The sequence below is a fragment of the Lampetra fluviatilis genome, chromosome 37, assembly GCF_964198595.1.
Source record: "Lampetra fluviatilis chromosome 37, kcLamFluv1.1, whole genome shotgun sequence".
Lineage (NCBI taxonomy): Eukaryota > Metazoa > Chordata > Hyperoartia > Petromyzontiformes > Petromyzontidae > Lampetra > Lampetra fluviatilis.
Window position 1 is genome coordinate 6306564 of NC_136311.1, and position 25770 is coordinate 6332333.

The window sequence follows — 25770 nt, forward strand, 5'->3', positions numbered from 1 at the left end:
TACGGTGATGGTGTGAGCACTGCGGAATTGTGTTGTTTTTCACACGATCTAAAGACCTGCACTTTTCCTCTTACACTTTGAATTCCAGAAACACTAATCGTACAGTTTTCCATAAAAGTAGGACATCGGTAAAACAAAACAAAAGATACACACATTCAATTACACAAACAAGCAAAACTGCGATTTCACGGTCGCTTGGAGGACAGCAGGCCTTTTGCCGGGCCTCCTGGGAACAGGTTGTGTATTTACGGTCCCAAACCAGGCATCGGTCATTAATGTGGCTTCAGAAAGTGCTGGGCGATGGCTGTAATCCCTGTCATCACGCCTATCCCACTGGATGGGTGGCCGCTAATTAATAGCGAGCAAAAAGTCTTGAGTGCAGACAGTCACGTAGGCTATGTATCAACAGCTGTGAACACTGCATTAGTTGTACTGTTTGACGACAAAATATAATTGTTTAATAAAAAATACAAACGCATTGACGCAGCTGAATTCTTCGTCTAAAGCTGCTTAACTAAGACTTTGCATGTGTACGCATTCCAAGGAAGCTTTGTATAAATGTAATATTCCATAATGCTGTTATATTGCATAATTACAGAAATAAAATAATGCAAATGTTTACAAGGTACGCTGCCGCTAAAATATTTTAGTTTATACCATCGTGGCGTCATCGGGTTTTTAAATAGCTTTAAAAAATCAAACGAGGGCTTTGCTGTTCATGGTAGGCCACGGAGGTTCAGCTTTCACCTCCTCCTCTGCTACTACTTTGTCCCGTTTCATGCGGGACCGGTCGCCAATTAACGATGAGCAACGCAGACGGCATCTCACAGAACGAGAGCAAACACAACTGCTCTCCGACCCGCGAGGTACGCCTGTGCCGTCAGGTGTTTGTCGCACGGGAGATGTGTGGTGGTGATGGTGGCCTTTTTGTGGCGGTGTTCGTGACGGCCGTGGTGGCGGTGGTGGAGGGGGGAGGTTGGAGAACGTGGGGTGGCTCGATGCTTAGCATTCACCAGCAATGCCCTAACGAGAGATCAAACAGAGAAGACGGAGCAATTTACGGACGTGGCCACTGCACAAATAACAGGTCAATAGAAGGCGAACACCACAGGGCATCTCATATTCATTGCGCATTCGTGCATTTATCCACATGTAATCCATGTGCCGAGGTCAAAATGTGTGTACCTATACTAGTTTATATATATATTCGTGCATTATGTACGCAACAATGCATGTCAAATTTACAATAATTTACAGCCCTTTCTCAACCCATTGCTGGTTGAAAGCTCTCCCCCCCCAAAGCTCTCCCCCCCAACTCACCCCATGAAGTGTCAGTCATGCAGGTTGTTGTCTGATGTCAGCCATGGCCGGGCATGAGGGCCAGGTGGTGCATTGCACTAATCGCCGCACCACCATGCCACGCCACAAAATTTAATTATTTTAGTTGGCAGATACATCATCATAACACCATAATTTAATTGAACTGCCATATGGTTGCAATTAAGATACGTGCACTCACGAGGTACGGACAAAATGAACGCGTGTGGGCTCAATGAGATGCTACGGCGCGCGTCTGGCCTGTCAATGCTGACGATCACCTGGGGCCGTCCTCTGCTAATCACGCCTATTGAGCAGCATGCGCGAGAGCTCCTGGTCCGTCACGGCGACGTCGGCGCACAGGCCCATGGCTTGGCTCAGGTGCACGGCGAGCAGGTGTTTGCACTGGAAAGAGGGGCGGAAGCAGCAATGGAAACCCACACGGAGAAACGAGACGGCAATGGTGAAATAAACACGGCATTACCACAGCAGTGAGTACTGCGCAGGTTTTCGCGGTAAAATGTTGCTGTTCCTCTATACGACATCATCATCACCACTGCAACGATTACAAGCCGCAAAGAATGACAAGCCATCGCAAAGGACCTTGGCTAAGAAGCTTCACCGGTGTAATGCTACAAGTGTTTTCATCTTCAGATCAATTAGTAAACGAATATCCAACGCTTCAATACCTGATTATACAATTATCGCCCCCCCCCCCCCCCCCAGGTCACTCTTGCAAATGAGACTATCCTGGTCTCTTGAGCTCTCACCTCATTAAAAAAAATAAACCAAATCACTCGGGGCTCAGTCGCAGGGATCACTAGTGGCTACAGGAGGATTTGATCCCCTCTCGTTCATCTATTCCTGATCTTACCAATACCCCCATCTCCTCCTGCCATGCTAATTTCTTCACTTCTTTTATCCTCCGTTATGCGTTTTTTTTCGGGCAGCAGCGAGTGCTGTTTGTCACAATATCAGACGTTTCGCTCCATGTGCTGCGAGCTTGTGAGTGTCACATCGGACATCCTGTACAAACAACGCGTGGGACGGCCCCGAAAATACACTGCAGAACACTGCATTTTATTGCTGAACACAAAACAGTTAGTCGGAACGGTAATTGGTGTTGTCGACAGCCCCGACCTTGGTAAATTCCACATTACTGTAGTGGGGGCCAGTCTTTGTATAGGAGGACCACCGATGACTTCCCAATGCCGTGAAGAAATTGACACAGCGGTTGTTAGGAAATCCGTAGATTAAATCTGAAATTGCAGATTTTATCAGATGGAGCCGATGGCGAGGTGGGTCGTAACCTGCCCATAGCAGCGTTGGTTTCATTACGTGCGGTATAAGATCGGATCTTTGTAGTGGAAGCGCTCATTTGTGTTCAGTCAGTCTGAGTGGAAATCTGATAAACGTACGAGTGCCAATTTAAAAATGCGTGCGCTAGTTGTCCACCGAAAAGGATTTTACAGATACCCGTGTGACATTGGCTTAGTGGCATTCAGCAGCATGGAAGCACATTAAAGTGGATAATACGATAATATGTTTTATTGCTGCGTGTTTTGCTTCCCATATTCCAAAGAGGGTCTTTTTTTTGTTGGAAAATCTGAAATGAAAAGTGACATAATGAGTTTGCTGCCACTTAAACAAAAATGTCACGAGTCTGAAATAAGTACCTGGGGTTGTTTACACAAGGAGATGAGTATACACAAGGCGGGTTATTTAAAGTCTTGGGACTCAGACGAGGCTTTCATGGGTGAATGGAGGTCAATTATTATTTTAAAAGAAGATAAATACATAACCAAACAAACTTACAGACCCATAACGAGGACCGACAACATAACCAAAACAAAACAAAACAATTACCGATAGTTTTATCTCCAGGGATCGATACAAACACTGAAAACTTCTGCTATAATGGCGGGTTTCACAGTTTGACGGAATGAGCAAAGAACTCACTATGGTGAGGGCACACCCAGGGGCCCGTGTCGCAAGACATAGATAACATGTCGTAATGTCTACTTGTACACATCGCTGACAGTCCACAGGGGGAATTCTGACACTGCGTAAATATAGTCCTTTCGAGCGTTAACTTTCAACGAGTACAAGCTGTGTGAATTCTGCTTTTGATTAGATTTGGCATGGCTGTGGCGGGATGAAAGACCTTGTCTGAGCAGTTTTGCTTCGTGCTGCCGTGGTGTAGTCGAGTAAGAAAGTTGACCGGTGCCTCCACAGCGATTAAAATCTCACAGTCACGCATTCGAATTTGTGCACAGCGTCCATTTACTCTATTGCGAGAGATATTTCAGCCAAGCGGCATGGCAATGCGATTTTGAGTTAAAATTTAACGCTCAGGTGCGAGGTCGTTAAATCTTTGCCCGTAATGGAGGTGGGAGGTGATCACGGTGGAAATAAAAGAGGCCGAAAAGGCAACACAAGAGGGAGGGGCTGGTGTCAAAACAGAAACAAAAATATCCAAGTGCGCAGTATGTAGAGTTCGTGAGAATGTGGTAGGATTTAGACAAGTTATAAATCCGACTTGCATTCTATAGCACGGACGTTGTTATTTAAACTTGAATGTGATCCTACTCCATCTCATGACATAATGCCAATAGCACAATCGAGATTTAGTTAAGGAAACAGACCAAAAACTTAAAAATGAGTGGGCGAAAAAAAAAAACTCAACACATATTTGTATTAAATAAATTATGTGACTCCTGATCAGTAGCCAAAGACTACATTTTCTAAAGTAATCTGATTTCCGGGTTAAATTACCAGTTTAGTCACCACCATTGAACTGCCACAACCAGACACGTTCGTACACACGGCACTAAGCTGCGTGCACACTGGAACATTTGCAATCTGAAAGACACACATGACTCACTCGCGGGCGGGGGGTGGCTTGTCCCCATTGAAACTCTCTGGCAGCTGTTGCAACGTGGTTGCTTTGTGGCTGCTTGTATTATTTCGTGTCATTTGTTCCCGTCGCATCCGACTATTTGCGCAGAGCACGTTGATACGCGGTTGCGTTTAGAAGACGTCATTTGCTATCGCGAAAGTAATGCTGCAAAAAAAGGAATTAATTACCATTGTCCTTCTGGCACTGGATATTTGAGTAATTTTTGAATAATATATATTGCTATGAACCAGGCAAACCCGAGTATGATTCCCAGTCAGGGCTTACATTATTCTTATCAATTATTGCGGGAAGCAATTTTATGAATGAGCGTTTAGCCACAGATTACGTATTGACGCCATAAAAATATAAATAGCCGCATGAGGTCACACGCCAATGAACCCCATCGCTAAAAGGACCGGTTTTCATTTTCTCCTCCAAATCTGTGTTTGGAAAACCAGTTAATAGCCAGCGTAACAGTTAATGCTATCGTGGACCACACACAAAGCACGTGGGAAGAGGAGGAAGCTGATGTGCTGTGGTTGACAAGCATGGTGGTGGGCGTGGAAAGAGGATTGATTCAACCTAAAGCCATCGTCGTCCGTCACTCTTTCTTCGGCCAGGTGGCTCAGCGGTTGCGCGAGCGGCTCACAATCGGAAGGCTGCGAGTTTAAATCCTTTTTGGGTGTTGACTCAGGCCATCATCTTTATAGGGGTGATAAATTAAGTACTACTTTCTGGGGAAATCAACAGTGGTTCTCCTTTTAGAGACCTCCCCACCATAGAAATGTGGAATTTCCACACTGGTTCAGTGCTGTAAAAATGAGATGAGCACCAATACCTCAATGCTCGTTAAGAGCAGGAAATCACTGTGACTTTTGCGATCTTCCAGCAAGGTAACATTTGCGGATTTAGCGACACCGCTGGATGACGGGCAATCACGGACAGTGCAAAATTGTACGCTTGGGATTAAAATACTCGGTCGTGGCGCAATTAAATATAGATTTCTGTGGATGCGATGTGTTACATGTCAATAAAACGGAACGCGGGGCATGCCTGACTTTCTGGCACTGCAAGCGACTGTCCGAATATTTAAAAACAATGCGCACTTCATCCTCCCTTGCTCGTATCACACACTCGTACTTACAGCCAAATATGAAGTTACGGTGTTAAAGTTACACTCTCGTATATAATGAGTTTTGTATAACTGTATATATGGGTGATCAGCACCTGTAATTAACTAAAACTATCTCATGCAAATAAGACTATCCTGGTCTATTCATTATAAATGTGCTGGAAAAGTCAGTGCCAGAAGAACAATGACCGTGTTGCTTCTTACACCATATTTGCGTGTTGTTCGAAAAGTGTAGGTTTCGATCCTGCACTATTATTCTGTTGTGTTGTATGGTCTTTCTAGCCCTTTACAAACTTGCTCCTTCCACATGACAGAGCAAGACCACCAAAGGATAATAGTTTGTCCCCCATTATTTTTACACACCCAAACCAAAGAAGTCTGCGTTTTCGTATCTTTCACACGAAATTACACAGGAATGCACACAACTATTACCGCAATTTGAAGTTATAACCAAAACAGAGCATAAACCGTTATAGCGGAAGTATATTGTACATCATTGGGTCTTTTAAAATAGAGATCGACCTCAGTTTGACAGTCACGATCAGACATATTTGTTGAATAACATGCTAGAAAGCGTGCTATAAAATTGCTTTTTTTGCGTTGCATACAAAAATAATTACAAAAGCGAGTGCGGCTGTGTTTACCGTTACTCGCACGTGATAGCACAATATATGAAAAACGCCTCCTGAAATTAACGGAACCAAGTGGTCAGGTGTCGCACCAAAATATCACCTTTCTTCCCCTCCCCGCACCACCGAGCTCATTGAATATGACCCGCTAGAACTAATCTGTAACATTAAACCACCCTTCTGCCGAACGTTTTCTACACACCGCTGTGTAAAAGAAAAAAACAATAATAGAGAACAACAACCTTTCCGTGGCCCGCGGTGGTTTCGGTGGGAGCTGGCTGCTGGGGATTTACGAGCGCTTTTTGGGGGAAGGTCAACACAAAGGTCCTGCCTAGGAAGCGGCGCAGTTGGGTCGCTTCTTGTTGCCGTCTCAGAACGAACCAACGGAAAAAGCTATGACGCATCTACCACGGCAAACAACAAAAATTGCTGGCGTTTCTAAAGTCAATAACCGCCCCCCCCGCCGCCCCCCCCGGTTAAATGTCAGTCTCTCCCAGGCGTGGTGCGGACCTCAGGAGGGGACGAGCGGGCAAGCGAAGGCAATCCCCGGCCCTGCGTCTGCCGTGCGGTAACCGCATGTCGCTCATTTTTCCTCACCGATCAATGGCCTGCGCGCCTCCTTCAGCATTTACGCTAAGCCCTGACCGTAAATGAGAGGGACAGAGACATTGATAGATGCGGCCAGTTGCGAGGCCACGGAACGATCGAGCGACGCTCGCGGTCGGTGTGGCAGTGCCGTTTGTGTGACGTGACGATAGTGCAAAGTTTACGATCCGGCCCGTTGAACCACAAATGAAGCGCATGCCTCCGACGATGACCCATGCAGGGGATGTAATGATTCGTCACTGAGCGAATTAATCAGGCGCGTTTGCCACAACAACTGAATCGATTAGTTCATTCAACTTGCATTTTTAATCACAATTTTGACAGTAACTTGAATCACGTGTGAATGTAGTGTGTATATATATACGCAAACGATAAATATTGTATTCTCTGGGTTATAAAACTCTCCAGAGAGGAAGAAACACCCCAAATTTGTCCTTGGTGTCAATAAAATCGTATATATTTTATCATAAACACACACCTAAGAGATTGTAAGATGCACTCCCAACTTTAGATTTTATTTACCCGGAAAAAACGTGTAATTCTCCAGAAAAATGATATTCTTTATATATCCAGTGAAGCAACCTGACATTTCGTCGAACACGTTCAACTGTTAACAGTAAAATTATTCGGAGGTTGCTATTGGACAAGAGTAACCAAGAGGAAAGGAAGGAACGGAAAACAATCGAGGGGTCCCTTTGTCCAGCAGTGGGAAGTTCCAGGATGACAACAACGAACAACGACCCCATAACAACAGTGCAGACACATTTGTAAGTGCGCATTTGAGGGTGTGACAAGAGGGTAAAGATCTGCACAATGTTAATAGCTGGCATTGATGGATCGCTTAACACGTCGAACCGTGAATGCTCAAGTGGGACCCGAATTTGCACAAAAAAATCCCCACTCCCTCCAGTAGGTGAATTCTCAAAGTACAGTACCGTCTAAGACTAGCGAGGTAGAATTTAATGATTGCATCACGTGGTGCTGCGAAGAGACGAAGATGCATTTAAAAGGGCTATGGAGCAGCAAAAGGTGCAGGGCGGAAAGAGTAGAGCAGACCGAGATGGAAAGTCATGGTGAAATGGGATACGAGGAGCACGGATGTGATGAGAGAATCGCAGTAGGTGATGTAAGCAGCCGATCCTATGCAGATTTTATCAATGAAGATATAAATCTACGGGTCTGTACGTCAATATATATGTGAATCTATGGGTCTGTTTGTAAAGTTATGGATCATATAAGTGCATGCGAGACTATATGCATTCATGTAGAGGGAGTAGTAGTGTAGTGGTTAGGACGCTGTGCTACAAACCCGGTGACCCCAGTTCGATTTCTACTCACGACTAACATCAGTGACGATTATTTGACAGTCCTAGGCCTCCCCTAGGTCGACTCGGCCTCAAATGAGTGCCTGGTGTGGTGTGGAAACATCGCCACTGGGGAGATAAAGGGGGGCCGGGCGTGGTGCTGGCTACCCACCCCCTTGTGAGCCGTGCCAGCCTCCCTTAGGTGCTCGCTAACAGCACTTGCCCCAACGGACGGTTAAGGCTATACGGGAGACTCTTAACCTTTGTATCTATGTAAGCCTATGGTTCATGTAAGTGTATTTCAGTTTATTGGTCTCTGTAAGTCTATGGATCACAATGTAAGGCTAGTGGATGTGACTAGAGACACGTGAACAACAAAATATCCGAGCAGCTGGCCCCATGCGATGCTGGAATGGGACTTTTGTCTGAGAAAAATAAGAAGAATGTTTGGCACTGTGGAGGATAAGTGTGTGCATTTGCCTGCATTCCTTATATTATTAATATTCTGTAGACACAACACATGCAGATTAAAGTCTGCAAAGGGCAACAACAGCACACCACCACTGTCACCAACAGAAGAAAAAAATCAACACCGCACAATGCCTGGCTATGTTGGTGAATGTAAACGAATAAAAATGAGGCTGAAAAATAAATTAAACACACACACGCATAATGCAATCTCACCAGGCGAGGTTCAAAGGGACACTCTCTCTGTCTCCCGGTCCCCTGAGAGTGCTGACTTCAGTCGCGTCGCATGTGCTCATTTTCCCAGCGTATACGAATAATCTAAACAGCTTAACAAATGTAGCCACTTCCACAGGCGGTAACGACGCAAAGCATCGCATTATTGAAATGTCATGGTGACAAGCGGCACGTCGCAGCAGCAGCCTACAGGACATGGGGTTTCGTGACTGTCTCCCAAAGTCCCCTGATTGCACTTTAATGCGGCCGAGACCTTTTACAAAATGTGCCGGCTCGTGAAAACCGAGCCTCACATTAAAATGATGATCACATTGTGTTATATATCGTATAGGCTTCGAATGAACGAGGACCCATTCCACGCCTGGAAAGAAAGCATTGGGCAGTTCAACCAACATGGTTCAAGGAAGCATGATTCTGCCGATAACTATTATTATTCTCTCTTTGGTTCTTTCGGTAAAGTCACGTAAAAAGAGAATAGAATAAATTAAATAATTGCATACGACGTTTCGATTGCAACACAAGAAATCATCATCAGGTACAAATGAAAGAGAAAACAAACCTAGTAAACTTAGAAATAGAATGCAATACAACACTATTGCAAATATAATGCAATACAACTATTATTATGATTGTTTACCCAGGGCATCCTTACTCAGGCTCAAGACGCTTTGTCAGGAGGGTCCTGCCAAGTTTTCACAGTCGAGCCATGTGCAATACCAATCGAGCAATTTGATGTTAACTTTTCATCAATGCGACGTTTGGCCAATACCAGTAAAAATTGTATGTTATGTGTTTTTTTTTAGCTCTGGGAGGAAACCTCAGAACCTGGAGGAGACCCATGCAAAACAGGGGGAGAGAACGCACAGACTCCACACAGAGAGGCACCCGAGTCGGTAATCGAACCCAGGACCTGCTTACAGTGAGGCACAAACGTTACGCTGAATGTCGAAACCGGTCCACAGAGTTTTCTTGTGTTGAAACAATGATGCACTCCCAGAAGGCCGTACAGCTGATGATTTGTGGAATAGATTATTTTATATATTTCTCATGTGGAGAGACAAAATGTGGGTAGGAGACGTTATTTTTTATTGTTATTAAAATACTTCACCGTGACGGTTAAAAAGTATCTCGACGTTAAAAGCTCAGTGGAATTAACAACAACAACAACAACAACAACAAAAACAACGCACCAGCAAGATGTGCCCCAGGGAAGCAAGATTTGACAGCTCGAATCCACGGATATCGCGGCTCAAAAAGAACACCTCTAAAAATACGAGCCCTTGTTGCAGCTGTGCATGTCACGCACCACAACGACAATAGACCAATTGCAAGAACAAAGCTGACAATACGTAAGCAGCGCTTTATGGCGTCAAGAGTGGAATCGCGAGATTTGTGGGCAATTTCTGGGAGGCCTCTGTGCGATGACTCCTTGCGCGGCCTTTGTTGAACGGTGTCGAGGTGTTAGTCAACATTTTTTTTGCTCACTGGATCCCAAATTTAGTGCATTTAGCCCAGACCAGATATTTCACTCGTCGGTACCACGTGAGGGGGGACAACATCAGCGGTTCCAACTTTCTTAACGCGGTCAATAACAGTGAATTACGTGAGAACTGTTTGAAACGGGTGGGTTAGCGAATAAATCACTCTTATTGGCTGTATAAATCGTTACTCGTAGAGTTTTGCTACCGTTAGCAAGTAGCGGAGTTTGCTCTGGGCCAATGGTCTAAATGTGTGCGGGGAAAAAAAAACACCCCCAGTAAACACCAAGCACAGTCAGTGGATTTATAAATAGGAAAATATTAAATGCGTACAGCAGGCCCGGGACGTGGGCGTGAAACAACAGAACATCCTTGCACTTGAACGAGCACTCGAGTGATTAATGCGCAATGTGTAGCTCCCACATGTGTCCCATTGGTAAGGCTTGTGTTTAATAAATAAGAATGTAATTGAGTGAGCGTGAACTTCACGGGTGCAGTGCTTTGATAAGAATTTTGAATTAAGCTGTTATGAAATGACGAATGGATTTTTAGAGACGATTAAACTTCTACCGATCGATTTATGGGGTTTTTTGTTACTACAATACAAAACCGTACTAATGATTTTAACTAAACAATGGCACTGCTTTCAGCCAATTTTTTTTTATTGCGCCAAGTGAATGAACGCGTTAGCGTGTGCAGCTCATTTAGTAGGAGAACAAAACGAGTTGCGGAAGAATAGAAAGTTGTGTGGAAATTTGCGCGCAAAGAGTGAATGTAGATTCAAACGAGCGGCTCACATGGCACGGTCAGCAGAGGACACCTCGTAAAACGTTGCCGCGCTCACAAAGTGAGATTACTTGCGCACAGTGTTCGCCACAGACGACGCTGCCACCGCTCATATAGAGATTGCTTTCTCTGGCAACTGCTCCATTCGCGGCTTGTGCGATTGACAAGAATAATTTGTATATATGTATACAAAATAAATTGTGTGAGTTAATGACGCCAATTTGTCACAGAACAGATCACATGCTTAATGATTAACCCTCCCCCACAATACCAATGAATTGTCACGGCTCAGGGTGATGATGATTTACTTCCAAGGATCAATAAAAAACATTGTGGTGAAAGTAGCGGCCACTAGTGGATGCAGGCTGCAGGGAATTTTGGCAGGTGGCTGAGAGCAGTGCAACACAATGCATGCTGTACTGTACTTCTATGCTCCCAAGCCTTTGCTTCCCACCTTCACCAACCCGCACTGACCCAACACTGGTGGAATATGGTCAAATAAACCCCACAGGCCGCACGCCATGGGGAGGCCTTCACCTTGCAGTGTATTCACAAATCGGAACGTGCATGCATGTGTACGTTGTCTCACATTGCGTTGGGACGGACACATTTTCTTCAACTCTTTGGGTTGGTTGTTGTAAACGACAAAGTGACCACGCATTCAGCTCTTTTGAGATGGTGGTCTGGATAAGGCTGAATGCTTTTGTACATGCAACGCACATCTTTGTGTTGTTAAATATTGCACGAGTGTAGCAGTCGACTGAAAAGATACGAGCATTGGCAAGCCACAGCGATGCGTACTGTCGGGGCTGCAGCGCTACAGATATCGCGCATCCTGGTTCAAATTGTGCGCACACAGTTCTGGGCCATCGCCCGTCAATTCCATTCAAAGACAAGCCATCAAACATGGCCTAGTTTCCTGGCCCCTTTCAGAATTATGCACGAACTCGTGGGTCCTTCCAAAGAAATAATTAGTGTGTATTGGGAAAACAAATGCTGGTGGTGCACGATCATTACTCCCAGAGAACAAAGAATATTGGCACATTTTTTCCATTTGTGAAGCATAATATTTAAGCCCGCCACCAGATGTCCAGCAATGGCATTTGTACTGAACTACTTTTGGGTGGCGGAGCAGTGCCACAGCAGTTCGCGCACTGCACTATGAGCCCAACGATATGAGTTTGATTTTCGGCCACAGCTAACATCAGTGGCGGATGATATATCTGATCCAATCTTACATTTCGATATTTTACTAGGTTATTTAATTTTCGTGTGCCTGCCTCCTAATTTTCAGGCTTGCGTGCCCGTGCCGCGTTGTCAGCTTGCTCCTCTCTCTGTGTGCCGTTGTGATGTCTGTCTGCTTGTATGTCTGTCTATAGTTTTTTCTAGTTAGATTTTTGTTGCTATTTCTTTTATGCCTGATGATGATTGCTTGTGTTGCAATCGAAACGTCGCAATATGTTATTTTATTTTAATTTATTATTTTATTTTTAGACGTGACTTAACCGAAAAGAACCAAAGAATAATTCCTGCAGTCACGAAAGCTCCTAAATTAAGATTGAACGACTTCTACGGGGAAGTTTTAAACTTATCCTTTTTCTTTCTGGCTATTTGTTCTCTCTGCCTGTGTGCTCTCCTTGGAATTTTCACACTTAAAATTCTAACTTAGCAAATTTTGAAACACGTAATCAACCAGGATATGCGTTAATTGTGTGTTAACCGACTCTCTGTGTTGTATTACATCACATTTCGATATTTTACTAGGTTATTTAATTTTCGTTGTGCCTGTCTCCTAATTTTCAGGCTTGCGCTCCCGTGCCGCGTTGTCAGTTTACTTACAATAGGGTACGTTGGCGTGCAGTCTTTGATATGCTTGATTCTCTCCGCCCTCTCCCTCTCCCCGTCCCCACCCCCTCTTCTCTATATTTAAGGGACCGTCACAGAAACGACCCCTCTCTTTGTGCCGATGTGTGTCCTCTCTCTGTGTGCCGTTGTGATGTCTGTCTGCTTGTATGTCTGTCTATAGTTTACTAGTTAGATTTTCGTTGCTCACACTTAAAATTCTAACTTAGCAAATTTTGAAACACGTAATCAACCAGGCTATGCGTTAATTGTGTGTTAACCGACTCTCTGTGTTGTATTACATTACATTTCGATATTTTACTAGGTTATTTAATTTTCGTGTGCCTGCCTCCTAATTTTCAGGCTTGCGTGCCCGTGCCGCGTTGTCAGCTTGCTCCTCTCTCTGTGTGCCGTTGTGATGTCTGTCTGCTTGTATGTCTGTCTATAGTTTTTTCTAGTTAGATTTTTGTTGCTATTTCTTTTATGCCTGATGATGATTGCTTGTGTTGCAATCGAAACGTCGCAATATGTTATTTTATTTTAATTTATTATTTTATTTTTAGACGTGACTTAACCGAAAAGAACCAAAGAATATCTGATCCATTTCTGGTACACCCTCCTAAACTTTTCCAACCGGCACTGGCCAGCACGATGAAGCTCAGTCAAACAACAACCGAGACCAAGTCAGCATGGAAAGGCCTTCATCCAGCAATGGATTAACAGACTGTAAAAACAATATAATTTTCCTGGACTTTTAGGATCCTTGGAAAGTCCAGCAGATGAATCCCTTGGATGGATTGTGCCAAATGGGTGTATGGGGGAAAAGGTCAAATGTGTTGTAGCGTGCGTTGGTAGATTTCGTTGGCAAGGTTTCTCGAAAATCCGCAGAAATTACAAATTTATGCCGCATTATTGTTTACCATCAATCGCAAAGATGGGGTCCAAGTTTGCGGCGACGCCATGACACACGACACTGGCACTGACTGTACAAATCTGTCTTCAAGCCAGCCTCCACAATACTTTCCATTATCGTTCAAAATTATACTTTAAGTGAAAACAGATGTCATTTCTTAAATGGGATTGCTTAATTATTTAGTTCGTGTTTGTCCTGATAAATATCCAAACTCGGACTCGTCATACTGAATTTCTGTAATATACGTAACGTTTGCCACATTCATTCAATGTTTTTCCCCCCCTTCTTTTGCCCGAGTCTGATAACTCTAGCTGAAGACGGCACACCCGAATGTCATGCACAACAACGACTCCTATAGTATGTGCCCAAAAACATCACTTATCATTTGCTCTCACGCAGGGGAATAGTGTGAAGTTCATGCCAATGCAAAAAAAGCCGTAAATGAAAAACCGTCTCCCTGCTTCACGGAGAGTTTGGCAGCGCGCCTCTTAGTCTGTGAGCCCAGACCAGATATTTCTCCCGTCGGTACCACCTGATGAAGGCATGACTTTAACGCTTCCAATTTCCTCACGTGGCCAATAAGAGTGAATTTGAGTGGGATTATCAACTATTAATAGCCACGGGAAATAAATGTGGTACCAGTTTCTGCTCTGGCCCAAAAACTATCTCCACTGGTGCCCTTGAGGCAGTTGTTGGAAATCCACAAAGCTATGGCCTTGGTCTGTTTATCCGCATGGTAATCATTGCTAATCATTCATTCCACATGATCAGCCACTTTGTTGAGCTATCATTTGTGGCCAGGTCGCTTCTGAAAAATAACTTAATACCTCAGTGAGCTTTGCCTGGTAAGATAAAACATAGTTTAGCCTTATTTGTAGATTTATTCAAGTGAATTGTTTAACTTTCCTATACTTTGCACTCCGATAGTGATTTTGTTTTGTGTTGTGATGACGTTCTTACCTGCTCCTACCTGTGAAAAAGAGCTCGTTGGATTCCTCCAGTATAAAAAAATATTCTCATTCTGAATTTTCCCATAAAGTGTATATCACCTAGGGCAGGGGTCGGCAACCTACGGCTCCGGAGCCGCATGCGGCTCTTTACGGGCTGCTTCTTGACGATATGTACGTATGTACAGTATGTACTCAGATGCATTGCGGCTCTTGAAATACTGAATTTTGTACCGAATTGGAAAGAAATGGCTCTTCTTGTTATTTTGGTTGCCGACCCCTGACCTAGGGGTATAACAATTTGCCACCCCTGGCCGATTTTACAAATTATTGCGAATCAGAGACACAGTCTGATTCAACAATGGATTTTTACACTGTGGTGATTGTAGCGCCTTCGAGTGAGTATACGGGACCACGTGAAAACAACTATTCTTTGGCATAATATTCAATCCATGTATCGCGTACTTCAGTATTGACATCGAATTGATTAAATGTTACATTCATAGAATTAACCCAGAAGGGATGAAAGAGTGAGTCAACTCCCTGAATGGGATTCAAACTCTCGACCTTCCAATCGTTAGGCAAGAACTATCGCATTGCTACCCTGGCTGCAATGATTTGTTGTACACATGCCCTTTGTCAATCTCCTGTTGGATGAAGGCCTCCCCTTGCTACGTCAGTCATGGTAGTTTGTTTGACCATATTTAGCCATGCTGGTCAATCCAAGTTTATGACGCGAGGGAGCTCATAAACCAATCAAATATCACCACTGATGGTAGTCATGACCGGGAATCGAACTCAGGTCGTGGCAGTTAACAGCACAGCGCACAAACAACTTCACCACCAATCCTCCCAATGGGGAAATGTGCTTTGACTCGGTCATATGGTCATCTATCTATCTCATCTATCCAAGGATGCGATAGTTGGTAAATTCATAACAGCCAGGATACAGCTCAAAAACTGACAGCACCGTACGGGAAAAAGTTGCCATGACCTGTGAGCCGACGGCAGACCAGTGACAACACTAACGACGACCGCAGTGCCGAGTGCCACTGTGCACTCTGACTCGTGCCTTAAGGGCCCTCGTGTGCTGACAAGTGGTCTCCAAATTTTCTGCTGCCAGCTGTAAAACCCTGGCTTCCAACTCAAAAGCCCTGCCATATATATGTACGTATATTCTTTCGCACAGTACGTAGCCAACCATACTAATTGGAGGTGCGGGGGAAGGACAACAAACTAAATACAAAAATCAGTTCTAAAAAAAATGTGATATTATCGCATATGACTCCGCTCTTTACAAGCAAATAGCAATGGGCATTAAGGAGCTTGCATATCGTCATGAAACTACAGCATACTGGTTATATTTCACTGTCAGGTCCGCTACGTTGAACGCAGTTCGCTCCTGCGCTGGTGGATATTATGGCTGAAACAAATCAGCTATTGCAATGATGGCTTCATCTACCGATTATGAGTGTATACATTGTATATAATTTGCAGAAATAAGTAAAGGCTTTGGAGGCGCTGTTGAAGTGGGAGCTGATCGATGAGGTCGTCATCCTCATCAACAGTCATCAATGTGTCTCGCTGACCATGCATTTAGGTTGCCACATCTGAGAGGTACAGAAAAAACCGTCACATATCATGGGAAGAAGAATATTTGACAATACCAGAAGAGGGGAGAGCTACTTGTAAATGCATTGTCTAGAGCGAAGTAACATTATTATTGTAATTACACAACTGATCAAACCGGGATATTGAATGTCACAGGAAGACTTACAGATTTCCCAGGATAGCTGTTTGCTCAGAAAAAAGGAATTGATCCTGGGAAAACCAGGACAGGTGGCAACCCTAGTGTGTCAATGTGGCGAGTGTCCTGCATTTTGGCAGCCAGATTCCCAGCGCCAGCAACTTAAAAAGGCTGCCGATTATGCAATAAGAAGAATAACAATTACTTTGCTTAAATAAGAAATTATTCGATTGAATCCATGAATCATTCAGGCACTTGTCTTTAGAATGCTTAAGCTGGGAAGGGTTCTGGCAGCACTGACAAGGCACCCCAACCAAAGTCCAACACCCCACCACCCCGCCTTATTTGGCCTTCATCGTTTAGCTAGCACTGGGGGAGAATGGCCACGAGATGCGCTCCATTATTTTGTTCCTTCGCGAGCCTATCTCGAATAAAGTAATTTCTTCACACTGGGCTCTGTGCCAGTGCATTGTCAACTGCGCTAAAACCTGGCATGCTATCATACATCTTTCCCTTGTTTTATGGCCCCACAAAAGTGTGTAAGACACAAACGTGTAAATTGGCTAAGCCTGTTTGGGCAGTTATTTACCCAAACTAAAGCTGAAGCTCATATAAAAGTATTTTTAACGAGGGTTTGAAAAAAACCCATAGGGATGGGATTCACTTTGTAAATCTAAATCTAGCACTGGGCATCTTTTCAAGAAAACGTATTCCGTGCTGTTTTTTCACATCCCCCCATGAACAAGTCTGGCCTCGTCCTTCCAGTATTACTGGCGTCATGCCAGTGTGGGACAAAACGTTACATTTTTTACCTTGCTCTTTAATTTCCCAAAGCTCTGAAGGATAAAATATGAATTGTAATGACTATCTGAGATGTGACTGCCAAGGACGCAATATCATTATCACTCAAGCGTGGGTGTGAAAAACTAGTTATATTTAAATCTGCTACTTTTCAAATTTTGTTTTTAATGGTTTACCACTGAGTGCCCTCAAAAGTGCCCTAACAGGCCACCCAGACGTTGTCACTTCTTTTATCTTTTGACTTGTTTTTGGTCGTAGTACAAAGGTGTCAAAACAGGATGTGCATCGCATGCCACGCAGACCATGCCACCAGGGACAGAAGGAATGCCAGGCCCTCCTATTGCTTGTTAAATTTATACTTTTTGGTTACTCTGTCAACTTCCCAACCCCCTTTTACTTTCCTCTCCACCAGAAATACTTTCGTTAATGTCAAGTATGGGGCCAACAAACTTGCACGACTGGGGCAGTGTTGTGTAAATCGTATTCGAATTTCACATGGTTACTGTGACGACAAAGTGTAGGCAACACATAAATACTCCTAAAAATAATGTAAAAATAAAATCTTTGTTGCACCAAAAGTTTACAATGTTTTCTCAGGAGAAAGCGGGCCTGACGATGATGTCTACCACCACTGTAAAATAAAAACAGTGCGTCAGTGTGCTGAAACACACGACTTGGATATCATTGGTTCATGCACATGTACAGCCAATGTATCAATCAACTGCTAGATGAGGGTCTCACCTTGCCATATGGGTCATGGGGATTGTTTGACCATATTTCACCACACTGGTCAGTGCTGGTTGGTGAAGGCAGGAGGATTGGACATGGTCTACCCTGGAAGATGAGAATGCCGTACTTCATCACCATATTGCGAACCTCCACCAGCGGTGCTCAGATCTCCAAGCTATCAAACCGAAATTTGGCAAGGACACCTCTGTGTGTCACGGTGCCCCTAATGTCAACACGGCATAAGTAACGACAACTCATCGTGTGTCAGTGGCATCACGACCTCATGGCTCACAGCAGTCATTATCCTATTTACCGCCATCGCTCAGCGCAAAAGCAAGTTCCCTCGGCTCATAACTCAATGGTGGCAAGAAGCCTGAGATTCAGATCAGACTGCCGTACATGCCCACAACAAATAATTTTAATATATATATGGGACCCAGCTGGCCACATTGCCTTGTCATCATCATGATCTTCATCATCGTCGTTATTTGTGCTATGCCTCCCATGGAGTATGTCTCAACATTCCAGAACAAAGTTTGCATTTTTGATAATTACTCGAAAAGGAAGGAATTGCAGAACTACAATTATCAAAACCCATGCAGTAGAGGCAACATATACGACAATTAAATAATAAACTAGACTGAAGAGCTAAATTGTGCTTGACACTACTCTCATTTTCACATCCATGTGGCTATAACCAATTCGGTACGATCATTTTCGCACCGTTGTAAGAAAAGCGCCACGCCTACTACATGTGACCATGCAGCTACTCTGCAAAGTCGTCCATATTGTTTGTCGAGGACTGCCCCTTTAGTTACATTTGTTTAACCGGGGTGAGAACTCAAAGAGACCAGGAGAGAGACTCAATTGCAAGAGTGACCTGACCACCACAAATGGCAAAAGCAAATAACATGAAAACAAAGTAAAACAATTAGAACAAAAATACACGAATTAGAAATTTGAGCAAAAACAACTACATTACAAAAAAAACTCTAAACAGTGCACGAACATAAATCAATAATAAACAAGATACATTTCCTGCAACGAAATTTGGCTTGGCCGAATTACTTTTGAAAACAAAGTTGAGCTGCAAAAACATGAACATGGATTTTGGGTAATTATTGCACTTACATGGAAACAGCCAGGGATATATGGCATATACAATTGCACGTCGCTAGGTGGAATCAATTGCCAGATTGAACTCGATGACGTGGCAATCAAGCGGTTGGGTGATTTGGATATCGACCCGTGTTAGCAACACGTAAGATGACGAAAGGTGCGTGGCGGAAACAAATCAAGTGAACGGCAGGTCTATGCTTCCGTATGTTTAGCTCGTACCAGCAACGTCTCGCTGCGCTTGAGAACAGAGTAGAGAAAGGCGGGACACGGGCAGGTGAGGCACGGTGCCAGGCTTGTGTACGTTCTCCCCGAGCTTCCCACCACCTGTACGTACGAGCGTCGGGGCAAGAAGTCCCATGTGAGCTCAACCGGCATGTATAATGCTGACTTATCAGCGAACATAGTGTATGTGATATTAGGAAAATAAATCAATAAATGGGGAATAGTCTGTTTTCACAGACAAATGTTTTCCAGTGGAATATGTTAGAATTTGGCAAAACCCTGCGCCAAGTTTAGACTTTATTTGAGTAAGTAGTGGCCTTAGTAGGTGCTTACTTGCAGCCCACATAGGTGCTCACGAACAGCCCTTGCCCACAACAGGCTATGAAGGCTATACAGGGGATCTTTGCTTTTGTTGTGTGCGAGTGTAGACAGTCGACTAGTCACTCAGCCAATCGGTATAAACCTGGTAGGCCGTGCGGCCGCTTGGTGTCGTGATGTGCGAGACGTAGCGCCGGTCAGTCAAATCCAGGGCTTGCAGAGCGACGGTGCCGAACACGAAGCTCAGACTGTGTCCCCAGAAATCAAATCACCACACACGAAGGATACGACATTGAAGAGATAATACAAATGGGAGGATAAAAAAAGGTGAACAAAAGAATTGATCCTTGGATTGAATGGGCAACCCTGGATCTTGACAATTCGTCGAATCGCCAGTAGTTGAATCCACTGCGTAGGTGTGTCGCTGTTGACCTGTATAGCTCTCCGATGACTTATGGGTTGTAACAAATGTTGTTCGGGAGCTTCTTGTGAAAATTAATATTTCATTTCCTGAAGAATCTTCCAGCACATGGAGCAAAACGTCGGACATCAAGTCGAACAATACACGTTACAACCTGTAAAACACATTGGAGCTGTACCACACAACTGTGAACACCTATGCAGTCAAAATGTGTTTATTTCACCAACGCTGTCATATTTTTCCGTGAATCGGTACACGCTTTTTATTTATTCAGCATATATTAATTACATGCTGGCAGAGCAAGCTGTAATACAGTGTTGCAGTCAGCATGTTTTGCTACAGGACAAGTTTGAATGTATTCTGAGCTTTGAATGCAGGCGGCGCCCAGTAAATACCGTGTGGTATTTGCGAAGCACGTTTCCTCGTCGCAAAGTTGACATGAACTATATAAAATCACACAAGAGTGGAAATATGATGCACAAACACAATTTGCTAAGTTTTTGTTGTTGTATGGGTTGAGTGTCTGTGTTGCGTTGAATAAACACTCACCCACTGAGCAGGTCATCAGATACTGGAAGACAAAACCCACAAGGCACACAATGTTAAACAAGTTAATTGGCCATGACCGTAAAATAAACAAAGTCTGAAATAAGGCATATTTGAGCTACAATTACTTCTAAAAGGGTATTGTTTGTATGCTACACGACTTGTTTCTTTTAATTAGAATGCCTATTTAAAACTACAGAGTTTCTGGGAGGTTCAATGGAGAGGAGACACCTTGGTGAACTGGCAGCTGCTCCCTCTGGGAAACCCGCCCACTTTTACATGCCACGCCCACTCAATCACTAGCCCCTCTGCACAGTGAGTGGCCTCATCACTCTTTCTGACATCGGCCCCGTCCACTCATCTGCCAGCGCAACCGACTACCCAGGGTAGCCCCCACTTTATTCCCATAGAACAAGTCGAATACGAAGACATCAAGTTTTAAACTGGCACAAAATCCCAACTTTCGAAAAATGGTTCGGTAGAAAGTAACCAGGACAGCCAGCCTTTCTGAAACCGGGTCTTACCTGGCCAAACCACGACATTTTAGAACCTTTAACATGTATTGCCTCACACTTCACTAGTGTGCGGCAATAGGCCTAATATTTATTGTATCAATTTCAACTGAATAAAAAATGAACATGCCTTTTTGCTGGAGTTTGTCACTTTTAAATCGGAGCTGTAGTTGTACGGTAATTATTGCTTTAATGGGCTGCTCAAGAGCACCAGATTGCCCAAACTCGCTTAGGAGGTGAGTCAACAGGATCATTTATTGTGTCAGATAAAGGGGCAGGCTTCTGGTTCCAGACATTAACTCAATAATGGCAAAAGCCCTTGTGTCCCCCTGTCCATTTGTGATGATAGGGGCTGGATTCCGCAATTCCCACCTCTGCCTTCCTGCTTATCAGCTCCGCGTGCTCCAGTTGTACAATGGCTAAAGTGGCTTTTAAACAATCGTAAATTATTAACACTGCAGTATTAAAGGTATTGTTACTGTATTACCTCACCATGGAGTTCCATGCTTTTTTTACGTGTTTTTTATCCCGTTAAAATGTATGGCCTTTGTAAAATATTTGTGTCTTTCTGCCTGCTTTAAAATATGGATTATCTTCAAGGTGACATTTTTTACAATATTGCAATCGTTTTTGTGAAAATTTAAAATACAGTGCAACCCTGGGTCTGAAATGAGTTTCTGATAAGGCGCTACTCCAAGATTACTCAGCCTAAAATGAGTATAAGTTCAAGTATTTGTTCAGGGAATGGCTAAGATTCATATTACAGTTAACTCTTCATAATCCAGAGGCAAATTATATCCGGTTGAGGATGAACCAAGGTTGCAAAAAAAATACGTAAACATCTGTACATGGTGGCGCACACCTGTAATTCAGCACTCTGGGCATGAAAGTGCAATACGCTGGCTTGCCAACAGAATGCAGTACAGCAGAGTGTGGACTGATATCATCTGTCCCTTATGTATGGGATTGAGTGTTGCTCCCTCGCGCGCGTGGAGTTTCTCCGGGTGCTCCGGTTTCCTCCCACATGCATAAACACTCAGTAATTGCATGAAACCTATCTTAATATATCAAGTCCTGCAAAGCAATTGTTGGCACCAGCTTACCACCTGGGCAGCCTTCCAGCTTGCGTATGTGGTTGCTCAGCGATTTTGACATGCAATTTGCATGAAAGACGCAATATTAAATTAATCCTTACTCTAAAAAATAAATATAGAATTATTAGCTGCTGCGAATTCTTGACTCCCGGTGCCCATGTGACTGCAAACACATCAGCCAGTAGATCGATTACTTAAAGAAACAATAAAAAAAAGCAAGCGACACATTCTATATCTTAACTCCCATTCTATTTATATATTCTCATTTATATAGTTAGACTCATGCCTTCTCCCTTCCCTTTGTCCAGCATAATCTCGAGCTGACTCTCAGTGTATGGTCAGGGTCAATACAACCCCAGACAATGAAGGCCCAAGCCACCTGATTCACACTTGTTATTTTTGCCGCCTAACAGACCTATCTGGAACAAACGCCCCAGGTTGACAATGCACTGTTACCACGGACACTGGGGGGGGGGGGGGTCAGAAACACAGGGATTTAATGATCACGAGCACGGGCACATTCAATCCCTAAAGCGACTGCAGGATTGGATCAACCGTAGAAATCCCACATGGGGTCATTCAGCTGAGCAACTGCCGACAGAGAGGTGACCGGCTGGGGTAGGGGTTGCTTCTACATGCAATGTGGGAATCCTATGACATGCATGCAAGGTATGATGGGAGTCGTGCCTTCATGCTGTTTGTGAACAGCACCACCTTTCTGTGTTATTATATCTATTTGTTAACGTGCCTGCACGTATTTTCTTGTTGTCATAGGTTTTCTCATCATTGACAGAACGTGTTGCGATTGAAGGTTCCACATTGCAGTTAACGAATCGCAACCTGTGTACACCACAACAGCCTTGAAGGTGCTGCACAGGTGTGACACAGTAACACTCATCTGCACTGAACTGTCGAGAAAGTTTGCTTTATTTTCTCAGCACTAATCCCACCCGATGAGATTAGTTTTGTCAACAGTGCAGGGGAAACAAACACTACACACTGCTACGTCAGATCAACATCACTTAATATGAAATATGATTGCCCACGAAAGAGTTTTTCCCACCAGAAGATGTTTAAAATGCAGCATAAGCAAGAGTGTGCAAAGTATGAGGGATGAGCAGTTTTCTTCTTGCTGGACTTATTGTGAAATGCGTTTGGCATCAGACAGTAGTTGGGAGGCCACAATCGTATAAAGTTCACCCCGATTGCTTATACCAGTCGATAGGATTGCACTATTGTTATTTGGTCACAGTACATCATCGTGCATCATGGGGTAGAGCGGTGACACAGTGGTTTGCACACTGCACTCCAAGCTCGGTGAGTCTCGGCCATGGCTATGTATGAAGCGTCGTGATTTATTATTTTATTTTATTTATATTATTACTTTTAGTAATTTTTTATTTTAGTTTTTACCTAAGTGACTTTACCGAAAAAACCTAAGAGTATGAATCCTTGCAGTCACGAAAGCTTCAAATCTAGAAATATGTATGTTGAATTTCTTTTGCACCATACGTAGCCAACCGTGCTCATCGGAGGTGCGGCTAGCATCGATGGCAAGTGACGTCTGCAACAGCCCCCATTGACCCGCGTGGTGACTGTTGTTGGGAAATGAGTTTCAGGTCTATTTTGTTTGACCAGGTTGAGAACTCAAGAGACCAGGAGATAGACTCATTTGCAAAAGCGTGATGATCTGGGTCACTACAAATGACAAAAGTAAAACAAACAAAACAAAGTACAGCGATTAAGCAACTAGCAAATCAAAACCAAAATCTAATAAAAACTAGTCACATGAGGAAGTCAAAATATTGTAAACACAAATCAATGTTAAATCAAAGCTAAATATTAAATTCCTTGCAGTGCAAATCCACTCGAGCAGATTACTTTCAGATTGATCAAAGCACAAATTACACAAATAAGCAACAGAAACATTAAAAAGATATATAGGTTTATTATTGTACTAATATGCAAACAAAGAAGGAAATACATCAAAAGCAATTGCAAATGAAGTTAACATAAAGAATCAACATCAAATTGTAATTGAGACGGGAGTGTAACCCATGACATTTTTGAAACGATAGAATCTTTACTTTTATTTAGCGGACCCCTCAAAAACATTTTTAGGGCACCTCCCCTCATCAAGTTGGGAAATCGAAACTACCATTGGAGGCCACGGCCCAGCGTGCCCTCAGTTTGAACCTGACCTTTGCCCTTCGTTTGAAAGCTCCTGTGGATCTCGGCCAGCAGCTGCTCCGCCACGGCCGGCAAAACGCTCACCATCGTTTCCTTGCCGGACGTCCCGCCGCTGTGGCAGAGAGAAAGACTGAACTCAAACCAGATGCAGTGCCCTGATCCTTGGACCAGCCTGGCGTTTGGATGAGGGGGGCCCTAGGGCTGTTATAATTTTGGGCCCCCCCCCTCTTTGTGTATATTCAATTCCTTCCCTTTACTGTTTTACTACTGACCATGCCCGGTGCCAAACACGTCATTATTTCGTTATCGTTATCATCATCAATCATGCTGGATGAGGGCCTACCCAAGCTGCTGCCACATATCACGATCCTGAAATGTATAAATCCACCAAGCACCTACACAGGAACTGATATCATTGCTCCATCTCGTTATGCCTATACCTTAATTATTTAAGTGATAGTTTTTTAATGTGATATACGAATTGCAAAGTTCAATCAAAGTTAAAACAGACAAAACAACTTATAGTAATGCACAGAGATGCTATGGCTTTAACTACAAATTTACCTTTATAATCTATCATAGTGCAACTGGACTGCATTTCCAAGCCGTTTAACTCGATATTTTTGGGGTTCGTACAATCTGACACGATGTTACAAGCAAGACCCTGACACTTTCTTTGGACACTTGTATTCAGTCATTCATCTGAAAACGCATATTGGGGCCCATTTCATGCGCTGTTACTGAAAGGCTCCCGTTTGTACAATATTTGGCAAAACGAGCCGACGACAATGGTGAGGATTGCGGTGAATTGTCGTAGCAGTGCGATGGACCTTAGCGGTTTGGTCTATATGTGGATCTGGCCCCCTGGGCACGTGCGTCAGATTGTCTGTCAGTGCGATCTACGTCAAGAAGTGCAGCATCAAGCTCCAACTTTATAAAAAGGTCACTGCACCTCGATACGATATTGTATATACACACACAATATATGGATTCAAAACATATATAATTTTTTCGATTTAAAGCTTTCGTGACTGCAGGGATTCATCTTCTTGGTTCTTTCGGTAAAGTCACGTAGAAGGGAAGTAATAAAATAATAAAAATAAAACATAATAAAATAATTCTCACGACGTTTCGGCCACAACGCAAGCAGCCATCCTCAGGTGAAAACCAGGTCTGTCGAGGCGACAGCGTCTTATTTTATTATGTTTTATTTTTATTATTTTATTACTTCCCTTCTACGTGACTTTACCGAAAGAACCAAGAAAACATATATCAAGTTCACATTCAGCCTGTGTTCATGAGCGTGCATTCATCGAGTTCCCTTGTTTCAAAATCCTGCACCTTACATCTTAGCCCGGCACGTGTTATTCGCCGACAAATTCTGTACGCTTTAATCACGTTATGTGTGCAAGTTGTGTACTGTACACACATTTTTTCCATTAACCAACTTTTTGATGTTTTTTTTTTACACAAAAAACATTTAAGCGTCGCGCGCGTGTGTCGGTGTGTGTGTGGG

General features: G+C 43.6%; 1 protein-coding gene across 1 annotated transcript; it reads right to left on the minus strand.

Annotated features, from left to right (window-relative positions):
* Nucleotides 1-792: 792 nt before the first annotated feature.
* On the minus strand, nt 793-24359 carry ZSWIM7 (zinc finger SWIM-type containing 7). Its single transcript, XM_078873936.1, has 6 exons — nt 24266-24359; nt 20462-20483; nt 19637-19739; nt 19171-19275; nt 1599-1722; nt 793-1023 (listed from the first exon to the last, which is right to left on the minus strand). The coding sequence occupies exons 1-5, from the start codon at nt 24339-24341 to the stop codon at nt 1615-1617; spliced, it is 414 nt and encodes a 137-aa protein (XP_078730062.1). The 5' UTR covers nt 24342-24359; the 3' UTR covers nt 793-1023; nt 1599-1614.
* Between the last annotated feature and the right edge of the window lie 1411 nt (nt 24360-25770).

Coding starts and splice junctions, on each gene's coding strand:
- ZSWIM7 (XM_078873936.1), bottom strand. CDS start 24,341: ATGGTGAGCGTTTTGCCGGCCGTGGCGGAGCAGCTGCTGGCCGAGATC. Junction 20,484..24,265: donor CTTTCAAACGAAGGGCAAAG/GTCAGGTTCAAA, acceptor TTTGTCTTCCAG/TATCTGATGACCTGCTCAGT. Junction 1,723..19,170: donor AGCGCAGCGAGACGTTGCTG/GTACGAGCTAAA, acceptor CCCTCTTTCCAG/TGCAAACACCTGCTCGCCGT.